Here is a 13830-nt window from a genome sequence, read left to right on the forward strand (position 1 = left end):
CCTGGTCGTATCTGATAATTTTTACACCAGGTACAATTTTGCTCAGGCGCTACTGAAATCCACTGATGGAGAAATGCACTTACTTGGCACAGTACCAATTAATCTAGTAGATAAGTGGAATAAACCAGCTGCGAGTGGTGCTATAGAGGCTGTTTATGCTGGAAATCGTGGAAGCTGGGAGCTGGTAGCGGCTGTGATCCCGGAGATTGGTTGGAAAGCCAAATAAAAAGGTCTCCAAAAGCGTCAACGTCGCGTTGCAAAAGCGAATCGAACAGCGTATGAACCAACAATTATTCAGGCGGAAAATGCAGGCTACATCATCTAGAGGACCGAAAAGCTGTAGCTTACTACACTCCCGTCAACCTCACCTGAAGCTGTTTGTTTCTGTCACGGTACTTACCTTATCCAAAGGTGGACAGAGGATCGCATGCTACATCGCGAAATTTTAATGGCTCCGACAGTAATTTCAGCCTACAATCTTTGCATGAATCCTGTTGATCGCGTAGATCAACTACGCAGTACCAACCCCACTCGGAGACGTGAAAAACGTCTGGGCATGACTATATTTACATGGATGATGAACCTTGCGATAATAAACGCTCACACGCTGCTAACGACAGTACGACCTACAGCGACGCATGGGTTAGCATTGCGCGAACTCAAACGCCGAGTTGCTGAGGTCCTTACCAGCAGCGAGCGTCAAAATAAAATCAGACGTACCTCGCAGAAAACAAAGCGTTCTCGAGAAACACTGGCCTAAATTGTGGAAATTGATTCCTCCATTCAGATGATCACTCCAAATTCTACTGCTCACAGCAGCGGAAAACTGCTTTGTCATCTCTGCAGCCTGCGCGACATAAAAATCGTCGAGATACGGATGTACAGAATGTGAGCTTGGCTTTCATGCCGAGTGCTTCATGCTTTTCTCAACCAAGCGGTGCTTTAATACTCACCTCAATTGAGAGACACGCTGGAAGTACTTTGCCGAACGTCGACAGAGGAACCAGAGATCTTCACACGAAAAAAAGCGTAGCAGAACTATCACACCAGTTGAGCAACTTATTCTCCCAAAGCGCTAATTGAATAGACAGACTTACGTTTCGCTGAGGGCCTGGTCAGTATTGCTTTAGCTCCTTTGCAGCACACTTAGGTACAGTGACGCATAGACTACCCGTAGGACGAGAATCAGAGAAGCGACCGCAGGAGACGCGGCAGTAGATATAATAGATCCGTCCTAAAGTTTGTCGCAAGACTCGATTCTGGTGCTTCCTTCCCCGAATTTTTGCTTTATAATCCCTGCCGTCAGCCAAGGCTCCTCTTCGTAAAGTCCCCACTCGCTAGGGGCGATTCCACACCAGCAGCAGAGCGTGTCTGCTGTGGGGTTCATGAGACCCTTTGTAACACCACCAGACGTTCTGAGAATGACCACACAAAATTATGGAGGGTTGACAATGTCCCAGATTGGCTGTTATGCCTTTAAAAACTTGAACGAAAGAAATCTGATTTGGCCAGATAGAGGTCCAAGCAGACCTGTAAACCCTGTGTGGTAGTTAAAATGTTTAGGACCCATGTTGTCACTCGTCCATTAAACACATAGATATTAGGCATCTATATGCCCGGGTCAAATGTGAAGAAAGGAGTATCAGTGTTTCATACTGTAGCACAGGTGATGTGATGACTGATGCATTAACTAAACCGCTAAACCAAGGACAGTAAAAGAATTCTCGCTTTTACCGCAGCTGAAAAGTTATACAAGGGTTAAAGACTAGACGCCCATGAGTAGCCGGATAACCAAACTTTCTCCTTGCAGTGCCACCAATGAGCGGTTGGCGATCCATTAGCGCGCAAAAGGCTTTGCCACGGAAGGACACTGTGGCTTAGGCTGGATCACGGTAGCCAGGAAGGGTGCAAGCAGCTTGTGAAAGCCCCCCCCCCCCCGGAGGCGTTCATTGGGACTAGCCCATATGTAGTGTAGAGGCAAACGAGAGAGTGAGAAGCCACACCCATTGTCGGAGCTGTCAATACAAATATTAGCGAAAAAGAAATACAATATGTAGGAAGGAATCTGAAATGAGCTATAAAATAGGACTTAGTTGTGTTGACGTGAGAAAATCGTTGAAGATCTTCACTGCTGCAAGCTTCTGGCCGACAGTACCAGCTGGTGTGTCAATTCCCGCGCGGCGCTCTGCACACGGCTCGTGATACTTGTATATATGGGGGCACGCCACACGTCGTGCAACTGGTGGTTTCATTTTCCGGAATGACTTCAACATAATGGCCCTCTTTAGCAAAGTGGTAACCTGAAACCTGGAAAAAAAGTTGCAAGCAGCTCTTTTTCGCGGCTCTTCACCAAATTCATCTGAAACTGTGTCAAATTAAAATCACACTTCGGCTGATAGACTTAAGGAGGCGTTAGCTACTGCTTCATTTCGCAGCGTTCTTTGTGATCTTAGTGCGAGCAAAGTCACTCCGCCAAAAGACCCAGCTCCCGTCCCTACCCTATCAATATACGTGCCGACCATCACAGCGTTGGGAGCAACTAAGCTCGGGCTGGTGATAGGGCTACGTATCAGGCTCAAGCGTCTTCCAGGTGGGCTTACTACCTCATTGCAGCCATCAACGGCACGAACGTCTACAGAACAGTGCCTAGCAACGGGTACCATTACTCACTGCTTATTTATTGCTGTATATATAATTGTTTTTACAGCAATTTGGCTTTGCTAGCTAAGGATCTGGCGATACTAATGCTTTTGGAAGGCCTCTCACTCCCTGTGACTTCTTGCAGCAGATCGATGATTTTTTACAAGCTACACACGTAGCTGAAATGCAAATAATTGCTACGTTTGCTGAGCCTAACGATCGCAAACATCCTTGCAAAAGAAATAAGCTCTCTTTGGGCAAAAATGCTCTTCTCGTCGCGAATATTTTTTCGATGGATCGATGCGGGGACTATTTCGTATGGACAGTGCTAGCATATCGGCCCTTGCTCAAGCTGTGTGCCCACATTTGTTATCAGCGAGAGCAGCTCCAGAGGCAATCTTGCCACCGCTCCACCTTGCAGTTCTTGTTTCTCTGTGCACAAGACACTACATTAGATGCCACGGCCGATCGATTTGGTACAGGCCCAGCAATAGTCTCCGGTATCGTGCGGGAAGTGACCCGCATAGTATGCGATGAGATGAAGTTTATAAATAGCATTTTCTATCGTTTCGTCATTGCAGTGAACTGAGGAAAGTCTAACGCTAGATGGCGGGGCCAAAGGAGCCTCCGGGATCTGGGTGCTGATGCAGGATGAGGAGACGGTAAATTGGGGAGTGGAAGTCTGCCCAACTCCTCTCTTGCATGCTCTAGCACCTCATTGATCCTACATGTATTATATATAGATTCAGCTTCAAACTCTTATCATTTACTATTCTTGGCCATTGATAGCGAGCATCAGAGCCAGTGTATCTCCAACATTTTCGGCCTTGGCACTGTGCGCATCTCAGTTTGCAAAGCATTGTCTCCTCCGTCCAGTTACGTTTACAATCTTCAATCAGGGAATGTTGGTCAGGAGCGGTTTCGCTTTCAGGATCGCATGCTTGCCCCGTACCGCTGACCATAACTTTAAAATTTTTGATTTTTATGTGAGGAGCACTATTGAACCTTACAGGTTCCAAGTTTCGGGGACCCAAACGTGCACCTGATACAATGTCATTAATATGGGTTATCTTGGAACACTTTTGCAGGTTTCAGGGGGGAAAATGGTATGCTGAATGCGATTTTTCCTGAAACCTGAAAGAAAGTCGCTAAAAATTCCAGATTTCAAGTTCCAGGCGTTTGCTAAAAACCCTCAATGTGTAATAGATATTTAGTTTTGAAAATTGTTTGCTGTATTACTGAGTAAAGTTGGAGCTAGCATGAATTACTTCTGATTGGGCAAAACGCCATTTTGAATTGTGAGAGGTAAGCTGTTGATTGGCCCCTGCGAATGAAGAGCTTCTAATAGGGTTAGAGAAAATGGAGTTATCCTAGCTGTAAGCTACAATAATAACCCCTCAGTTGTAAAAGGAGACAAATATTCCTCTTTTTTTAGAGCTCAACTATCATTTGTATTTTAAAAAGACACCACCTTTTTTACATGTATTGTGAGGGCACTTTTAAAATGAGACAACCCAAAACAAAATGATACTTATAAACCTACGTACGAGTCGCGATTTAAGCACTCTAAACGAAAGCGGGGCGTCTCCTCTATCTTTTGAGCCCTTATAAGCTGCAGAATGCTTAAAATTGAAGAAGTTGTGGTCGCTCAAAAATATTATCTTCATTTATGGGCCCTCGAAATGACGATACATTTTGGAGTGTTGTGAGCTCAATATTTTTTTCAATTTTAGAGATTTAAGTGTTATTTAAAAGCCCCTGCTAAAAGCAATTAAATAAGGGTAGTTTTTTCAGTTTTTTCGATGGAAGTTTACAATAAATGTCACTGTTTTTTTGGTTAAGTGCGAAAATCAATTGGCCAACTTTAAGCTCGATTATCTTGATAACTCTAAATGGCTCGTAAGTATCATTTTTTTGACGTTGTCTCAAATAGAGCCTGTCACACAAAAATATGCTCTCTGCTCTCATTGGGTGCCTTCCAAAACTGACATAGAAATTTTTTGTCACCCTACCCCTAGTCATTAAACCAGTCATTAAACACGGTGATTAAAACCGAATTGTTTGATGAGACCAAAAAGTAATCTCATCAAACAATTCATTGAACTGGATTTAATACCCTTTAATCGCCACCCTTAAGCAGCAACCACACAAAACAGTATCTTCATTCTTGTATGGTACTAAAGGAGCCCCTAATTTAGAGATTTGTTTAAATTGAAGTGTGCCAATATCTTCGAGGGCCGCTGGGCGCGAAACTGCGCCGTTCGCTAGCGCGAAGCTTTCAGTTCTCAAATTGCAGTCTCCAGCTCAAGCCTCCCCCTCACTTCCTCATCTATACATTTAATACGTCTTGAAGCAATACACCTGCGTATGAATCTGGTCTGTCTGGTGTTATAATGAGCTTGTGTATAGATCCGTGATGTCTTCCAAACGCCGAAGCGCCAACTCATCAATACTCGCGCAGCCATCGCCCGACCGCCCTGCCAAGAAGCTCAAGACAGTCGTGAGTTCATACTGCAAGCTTCGGCTGCATGCACCTACAACAGTAGGTGCCAGTAGTGGTGATTCGACGAATTCTTCAATGACCAAGAGCAAATCGCTCTCCTTATTGAAGCCGTCCGATGGAGTGGCGACACTACCGTGGATGCGCTCTGGTAGAGCGTTCACTCACCCTCTTGTTAACGAGGGTGAGACGATGCAAACAGCTCCGTTGGCTGACTTTCATCTTTCGCAGTCTTCTGAGGCCGATTCGCTGTCACCTCGCAAGACCCAGTTGGAACACGGGGCTCAAATGAAGGCGGGGAGGTCAACACCACCTACGTCGCCAGCTTCGACTCTCGCTAGCATGGGTTCACCGCTCCTTACTAGCTCACAAGAGACTGCTGATGCTCCCTGGTCTCCAAGAACGTGTACGCCGCGTCCGGTACCTGTCAGCTCGCGTCCCGACGTCCCCAAATGGTTCTCGGAGTGTTTTGAGTCGGACGGCTACAACACAGACGAATTGATCTTGATTGGCCCTCCTCCGCCTTCACAGCGACGACGTACTTCAATACTTTCGCAGAGTAGCTCACCGGGGTTCTCTGTTATCGTACAATCTGCTGGTGTGGCTCTTAACTCCGAGTGGTTAGATGTTGACTGGCCTCCTGAAGTCACGCGTTTGAACGTCCAGTCTAATCCTCTGGGTTTGAAGTTTCCTACGTTGAGTACAGGGATTCGTGGTGACCAAGGGTGTGGCTGCGAGGTGCGTTGTACAGCAAGTACCTGCTTAAACGCAAAGCGTAGTCGGTTTTGTACTGCAAGGAACTGTTCGTTTGTCGGAGTGTGCGGGAATGCACCTCAAGAGAAAGACTCGCTAGCTATACGCCAGAACACCAGAACACGGATGCGTGGTGTTGTTGCAACAGCTCCTATTCCAGCCGGAGAAGTCGTCGGTGAATATTTTGGTGTCTTGGAGCTGTTTGGTCCCCCATCCAAGCCTCGCCAAGCCACCAACGGCTACCGAATGTTCTTAAAGACAAGAACAAAGAGCAACAAGTACGTGGGTATCGACTCTTTGCACGCAGGAGGCTTAATGCGTCTCGTCAATCACTCCTGCAATCCATGCGCAGGTTTCCACGAGGTTCAGACGGGTGACCACCTTACGGTGGTCGTGGTCACCGTTCTTGACGTTTTCTCAGGAGAAGAGCTGACAGTTTCGTACGGAAGCAAGTTGTGGGCTCTCTGTCGTTGTGGCTGGTGGGGGTGCCAGCACAGAGACTTACAGCACCTCCCTGATGGACCGGACATCCTTCAAACCTGATCTTCGTTTGCTGCAAGTGTATTGCCAGCCTCTAGCGGACGGTAGTGCTGGTGCTCTTGTGCGTCTTCACATTCTATAGCAGTTGTGTAGTAATTGTGTATAGCGATCTTCTTTCAAATGTCACGAGTTGCAGTATTCAATACATATTTCAAGATATTTGATCCATTCACTTCGTTTTAGGGAGTCAGTCTACCGTTCATTTTACAAAGACATAATGAGAAGTTAGTGCGCTTCTGCACAACGCACTAGAAGGCACAACAACATGGTCGGGGTATATATCAACATGTAACGTAGCTGACCTCATACTTACACTAGTGTCGTGCTTATTTCGTACAGAGAGGTCGACGACCAGGCTTCGCAAATTACAGCGTTCAGGAGCAAATGCTGCTCTGCACCGTGGTCAGTAAGTATAAGCCATCAGGGAGAAACATGTGGGAGTCAGTCGCCGTCGAATACAGCTCGCTGCGCGCGAGATCGTGGAGTGAACGAGATTATGACTCCCTACGACAGAAGTTTAGAACCCTCTACGGTAAACCCAAGCCGACCGGCAGCCAGGGCGAGGAGGTCCCGCTGCGCCACCGTCCAGTATTGATGGCGCATGAGATCCAGGCGGCTATTGAGCTCAAGGGGGGTGCGCATACATCCCACGACGGCTGTGACCGCGGAGAAGACGACGAACAACTTCTTAAAGACGTCGATGCGGCGACTTTAGCTGCGCGAGGGTTCAACGAGGACGAGGAGGACGTTGACATCGAATCTGACGAGATGAACAGCGAGACGGCGCCTAATCGAGACGTCGCGGAGGATGTGGGGAACCCCACAGGTGAACACCAGTCACCATCTCGCGAAGAGGATAGTCAAGAAGATCTTAGCATCTCTACAGCAATGGGGACGGTCATCACAAGTCGCGGCACATTTGATATGTCATTGGCAAATGACGTGTGGTCGGACGAGAACGACGAAGACCCCGACAGTAGTGAGGAGACCCGCACTCTTGACCAGGACGCGAGTGCTGGTTTGCACACACCCAACGTGCCGCGTACATCTACCTCTCGTGCTGTAGGACGGCCAAAAGATAATCGAGGAGCTCAGTGCAGCCAAATCTCACCGCGGGATCCACCGTATCTCACTCGAGACCCAAATTAAGCAGCGCAGGACGCAGCGGAGGCTCGAACCAAAAAAAACTTCGAGTAATCGACTTGGTGGTGCTGACTTGCGCATACTGAGAGATAACATTGAAGAGCTTGGTGGCTCCACGCCAAAAGCAAAGGGTACACGAAACTCGACTGATAGCTCGTCTCAAAGCGGGACATACACGGCAAACAAGAGGATCCGCGCAAAGAAACGCATGCAGCTATTAGAGAAGGAGCTCCAAGACATAGAAGCCAAGCAATCCCTAGGCGGCAATGAGATGATAGGGCTCTTGATGTTTATGCGTGAAGAGTCGAATCGCCGAGCGGGTCTTGAAGACAAACACAGACGAGAAGACAGAGAGGAGCGCTTAGCTGTCGAAAAAGCAGAGCGCGAGGAGCGCGAGAGGATTTGACGCGATGAAGCCAACGCTCAGGAACAGAGACGTCTCCAAGACCTGAACGAAAGTCGCACTCGTCACGACCAAAGACTTGCACAAGACCGTGAAGAAGCGCGCCAACGCCATGAGCAAACTATACTACTAATTCCTTCGCTACATCGAGGCAAGAAGAACGGTGACTGATAGCGGCAGCGTAGAATTTATTATCTTCTGTAGTCATCTTCATGACCGTGAAAATGCGTGGTTCTAATCTGGCTGATACCCACAGTTCTTACCCGATAATTTGACAACCTGAACATTTTATCAAGCCTCTGTTTCCGTTTGTTCTTATCGTACGGCAAAGGTAAAAGTAGCCGATGATAAACCTTTTCGATTACTCCCATACCCCACTCCGCTGGCTGGCGCACGAAAGTTATAGCTGCGGACATGATATTTGCAACTCTGCGGACAGACGGCACAAGTCTTCCGATATCACCTTCCTTAAGTGGTGTCAAAATCCTCCCTGTCATATCGGCTCCACAAGGAAAAGCACTATCTGCGACCACCCCGTAGCGAGTGTCAGGGTTTAATGACGGATCTGATAACAGTCGGCGGAAGCCAAGACTAGTATCTCCATCATTCCAGGAACCTGGGCAGTTGTGTTTAGCCCAAACGATAAGTCCATCAGCGCTAAAGCACAGCGTCCCAGTGACGTATACCTGATGCAGCCATCCGTTATAATGGGCATTTTGCACATCAGGATGCGGCGTTTCCTGAATCTATAAGTAGCAGACAACATCAGCATTATCAATAGAGAAAATCTCATAATAGAACTTCGAGTTACCCACGTACGCGATAGATTTTCCCATCCAGAAATCCCCATGTGTATTGCAACAATGGTTGTCGAAGTGCTACCAATTTAGCAAGAGCCTTTTGTCTTTCGAAGGTAGGCCATACAATTCGTGCTGAAGTAAAGCCTCGTAAAGCAGTAGTCAATGCATCCTCTGCGGCGTTCAATACACGTGTTAACGTCGATGGCGGCACACCAAACGCTTTGCAAAGTGTAGACCGTCCCATGGAGCCAGCGTAAAATGCCAGGAGTAGCGCTAAGAGTTGGTGATGGCTGCGTAGTTTCTGAGGTCGTCCACCTTGACGACGATAAGTTGGTATAAGGTAGTGGGGCCGGAAGCGCTCTAGCAACACACAAAAAGAGCTTCTACATCCTTGTTAAGTTGCTAGCTGACTAATAATAACAGAGACGCCGCGTACCTAGAAAGACTTGTAGTCGTAATAAAATTCTTGTTTGTACCGTGAAGCCACGTCTCCATCCACGAGGAATCTTCGGGTTCCTTTAAGCAGTCTATCGTCACATAGGGACGGGTTCGTACCAGTCGCTGCCACTCCGCTCGAAGCATCTCGTCGTGAACTCGGCGCCGAAGATCTTTAACCGTCGCTGCAGCTCTTTGACGTGTTTAGAGGAGGCCCAAACCACGAGAACGACGCTTTCCTCCAACATGCACGTTTTCTAGATACTAACGATCGTTCAAGATCACAAATGGCGCGCAGAGCCCAGCGCATTGTTGCTAGGAAGGGGTCGTGATGCTTTTTCGCGCCTTCGAAGATCTTGATCTATAGAAAATTTATTTACAATATTGTCCGGCTTTGACCTGTCCCGTTCTAGAATAATACTGAGCACAAGATACTTGAACCGGTTGTGACACAAACAGCTGGACACAAAATATGGTTTGACACGGTTTTGGATGCGGTTTTTTTATGCTAGAAGATCGTCGTTTTTTTATCACCGAAGTAAGGAGCACAGACGAGTGATAAAAAGTTTTCGATAAAACTGATTTATGTCAGTTTTGGAAGGCACCCATTGGTCCAAAACTTAAAGTGGCTAGTCTCCAATGGAGGCATCGACATACCCCACCGTCATGATTAGCAGCGAGTCAAGTGACGAGGAGCTCGCCACGCTGCACCAAGCAGCCGTGGCGGCCGTCAAGCCTGTGCGCAAGGTCAAAGTCAAGAAAGCCAACAAAGTTGCAGCTGAACCATCAATTGACGCCACCGCCGATAGTACGGGAAAGAAACGCCCCTTGGACGACTCGACTGACCCAGAGGAGGCCCAGAGACTCAAGCGCGAGGCCCGTAAGAAGCGCAAAGCTGAGGAGAAAGCAGCCCGTCAAGTAGCAGAGAAGAAGCAGCAACAGGATCAATTGGACAATGAGCGAGCAGCCAAAGGACGCGCGTACACTTTGAGCATGGCCATCCCTGGTTCCATCCTGGACAATGCTCAGACCAAGGAGCTGAAAACGTATTTAGCCGGTCAAGTAGCTCGTGCCGCCGTGATCTTCCAAGTGGACGAGATCGTCGTATTCGACGATCAATTGGGCAATAATGTGAGCACTGGCGCTCCGAAGAAGCGTACGCACGACTGCCACGTCTTCATGGCCAGAATTCTGCAGTACCTCGAGACTCCGCAATATTTACGCCGTGCATTGTTCCCCATGCACACGGATCTCAGCTGTGCCGGCCTGTTGAACCCTTTGGATTGCCCGCACCACTTGCGAGCTCAGGAGTGGAGCGTGTACCGTGAAGGTGTGGTGACGGATAGACCGCTGAAGGACAAGGAAGGGTCACACGTGTACGTCGGTCTGCAGCGAGAAGTGGTGGTGGACAAGCGCATCCAGCCTGGTATTCGTGTCACGGTGAAGATTGACGAGGCATCCAAAGACTTTAAGAAGAAGAGTAAGTGCTGCGTGTTGCAACATTTCCAGCTCATTGACTAACATTTGTTGACTTCGTTTTGTAGTGGTGGGCAAGCTCGTGTCTTCGGCTGAACCTCGTGAGCAGCTTGGCGTGTATTGGGGCTACACGACTCGGGTCGCGTCTTCCTTAAGCAACGTGTGGACGGACTGTCCGTTCGCTGGCGGCTACGACCTCAAGGTGGGTACATCCGAGCGTGGCAACGTGTCTGTCGATGACGCCGACTTCTCACTCCCCAAGTTCCGACACGCACTTGTCGTGTTCGGTGGCGTTGCCGGTATCGAGGAATGCGTTGACGCCGACGAGAAGGTTCCAGTAAGTGGCGAAGACTCGAACACGCTCTTCGACATGTGGGTCAACACTTGCCCTGAACAAGGCAGTCGCACCATTCGTTCCGAGGAAGCTCTACTCGTGTCCCTCGCAGCTCTGCGGCCTCATGTCAAGCGTAGTGGACGAGCGCTATAGACGGCAATGTGTGATCGATTAGCACGAATAAATACAAGCACATAGCACCCCAAACACACTAACTAGAGCCAGACGCAGGGCGCTTGGTGGACGGACACTTCTTGTAGCAGTGGAACTTGCGTGTGCAGCGAGTCGTCCGGTTCTTGCCACAGCAGCACAATTCCTTGCACACTGGACAGCCGTTCTCAAAGATTCGGTCTCCATGTTCCTCGATCATCTTCTCGGCGCACTTGGCACAGAAAATATGAGGACAGACCGGACACCGCACGTTCTTCTTGCGCAAGTTGCCACAGCGATGACACGAAGCACGATGACGCATCAACATGTCGACGTAGTTGCCATTACTGTCCACACGAGGTTGTTGGAAACTCGAAGTTGCCATGGGAGCACCTAACTGTCCAGAAGCACCGAGCGCAGTGAGTCCCTCGAGACCAGCAGCCTCCATGTATCCTTCATTGCCTCCCATTCCAGACATGTATCCGTAGTCTGAACCACCATATCCTGGCAAATTCTGGTTAGGCGAATGCTGCTGGAAACTTGGATCACTGCTCGAGTATGGCTGGTTCTGCGTCGAGATAACCAAGTGATCCTGTGGATGATGCTGATGTGAGGGATCATAGCTGGACCACATTGTCTCCATCGGTGAGCTACTGTCGAAACCTGAGCTAGTCGCCCCCCACGGGGATCCATTCATGGCGTCCGGAACTGAGGCGGCCGAGTAGATGTAAGTCGCTTCATGTGGCGATATTGGGGGCAGTTTACTGTCCGTTCCCAGCCCCGACGTCGGTTGCAAGTCATCGAGACTGTGAGTCGGCAGACAAGTGGCAGCAAGCGCCTGTTTCAGTCGACCTACGATGGCTTGAGCCTCTCGCTGAGAGCTGGGAGTCCACGTGATACCATTGACTGACTTGAGCGAGGCTGGTAGCGCGCTCCACTCTCTCAGACGAGGTAACGCGCGCTGCAACGCACGTCGATCCACGTCGTTCACTTGAGCGTTCATGCCATTGTTGATCATCAAAAGCTGACGAACATAGTAACACACAGCCGTCCACAGCTGCACATTGGCATCCACCATGAGCCAACCCGAAGTGCACTCGCTCTCATACTGCGCCAATGCATCGTGCTGCAACTCGAGCAACACAACTCCCAGTTGCGCCTCCATCGCTGTGGTGCATGCAAAGAATCCGAGAAACAGCGAGCAGCTCTGCACGCCACCAGCAAAGCGTGCAAACATCCAGCCAGCTGGGACCAGCAGTGTGCTGCCTGCACTCACCGCACACTTAATGCACTTGTCCACTCGCTCGAACAGGAACGCAGAGGCAGAGTTGGGATCACTTTTCCACTCTCGATACGCATCAAAACTGGCCGAACTCGGTGGGATCATGTACACGCACAATTCACCTGCAGAAACCGATAACCAAGTGCATTGGCCGCCAGGAGCCAGCGTGAAATCCAGATACGCATTTGCCTCGAGGAATGCACCAAACACGTTGCTGTTGACTGCATTTCCACTCGAGCTCTTGTCGTTGTTGGAAATTATCAAGTTGATCCAATCCACTTGCGTTACGGCAACTGGCGGTGCAACTTTCAGTTGCATGGCCGTTTGTTGCACCCGAAACTCAGCATTTGCCAGTAGAGCAATGTGCTCTTCGTCTTGCTGGTTGGAACTAGTTGCCCTTGCCTCCCACGCTGCTGCAGTCAGCTCTTTCCTCGTCTGGGAGGCCACGTCAGTCGTGCGCACCACTCGGTTGCCTGTCAATAAGTCGGCAATAAAAGTTGCGTCGAGCACCGGGAAAGGCTCGTCGAGGCCAGCCGCTCGGTGGCTGTTGCCTGCAATAAGTACAGGCTCCTTTAGAGCGTTGCGCTGTAGAAAAAAAGGCCGAACGTCTTGACATGACACCAAGTGCACCCCAGATCGAGCGTAAATGGCTGCACCGAGTAGACGTCGGAAACCGGGTGAGTGTTTCTTGTGTCTGAGCTGCACCGGAGGAGAAGAAGAAGCATAGCCACCTAAGTGCACGGGTAATGGCGAAAAAGTCACGGTGTCGGCATCAAACGGTCCGTTATTGAGAGGCTCTGAGCAACATCCAGGGCAATGACATTAGCAATAACAAAACGCTAAAAATAGTTATTGTTGCAATCGGGAGCGCACGTACCGTACTTGACACCTTCGTGGCCGTGTTGCTGGCACTCGACACAGGCAAACTTGGCGACGAGAAGCGCGTCCTGTTCGGTCAACTGGGCGCAAGTGCCGTGCAGCCAGTGGCCACAAAAGTGGCACTCGATGAGGAAGGCAGGCGCGCGCGGGTCCACGTCGTGGCCGCACACGACGCAGAGCATTGCATTGTTTTGCGCTAACGGGGGCGGAAGCATTTGCGCGCAAGATGGCAGATTGCTGAGTGGGCGGAGAAATGTAGCTTAACTCTATAACCCAGAGTGGTGCAGTGAAAGTGCTGGGCTGTCTGTCGAGGGGAGGGGCCAGAGACGGCGATAGTGTGTTACAGGCCGATAACGACCACGAAGCGATGATGGCACGCCGAATACAGGTGGTGGTGTGTCTCGCCGCCTTTGCCTGCTCCTGCATTTGCAGTGCCGTTCGGCCCGAACTTCGGGACAGACGGATGTGTGTATTTTGGTGCTGGTGATGGCAACT

The 13830-nt window shown here is 49.5% G+C and overlaps 3 protein-coding genes across 3 annotated transcripts; 2 read left to right on the forward strand and 1 right to left on the reverse strand.

The window, feature by feature from the left end:
• Window positions 1–5056: 5056 nt before the first annotated feature.
• On the forward strand, window positions 5057–7982 carry PITG_06499 (uncharacterized protein; the record flags this gene model as incomplete). The annotated part of the gene is made up of 6 exons (XM_002998558.1): window positions 5057–5140; window positions 5372–5878; window positions 6465–6486; window positions 6773–6839; window positions 6955–7451; window positions 7678–7982. The coding sequence occupies 6 exons, from the start codon at window positions 5057–5059 to the stop codon at window positions 7980–7982; spliced, it is 1482 nt and encodes a 493-aa protein (XP_002998604.1).
• Window positions 7983–9853: 1871 nt separating this feature from the next.
• On the forward strand, window positions 9854–10735 carry PITG_06501 (uncharacterized protein; the record flags this gene model as incomplete). The annotated part of the gene is made up of 1 exon (XM_002998559.1): window positions 9854–10735. One exon carries the CDS (start codon window positions 9854–9856, stop codon window positions 10733–10735), a length of 882 nt encoding a protein of 293 aa, XP_002998605.1.
• Window positions 10736–11235: 500 nt separating this feature from the next.
• On the reverse strand, window positions 11236–13550 carry PITG_06502 (uncharacterized protein; the record flags this gene model as incomplete). Its single annotated transcript, XM_002998560.1, has 2 exons — window positions 11236–13253; window positions 13334–13550. 2 exons carry the CDS (start codon window positions 13548–13550, stop codon window positions 11236–11238), a joined length of 2235 nt encoding a protein of 744 aa, XP_002998606.1.
• Window positions 13551–13830: the final 280 nt, after the last annotated feature.

The sequence above is a fragment of the Phytophthora infestans genome, genomic scaffold (genome assembly GCF_000142945.1).
Source record: "Phytophthora infestans T30-4 supercont1.8 genomic scaffold, whole genome shotgun sequence".
In the NCBI taxonomy this organism is placed as follows: domain Eukaryota; phylum Oomycota; class Peronosporomycetes; order Peronosporales; family Peronosporaceae; genus Phytophthora; species Phytophthora infestans.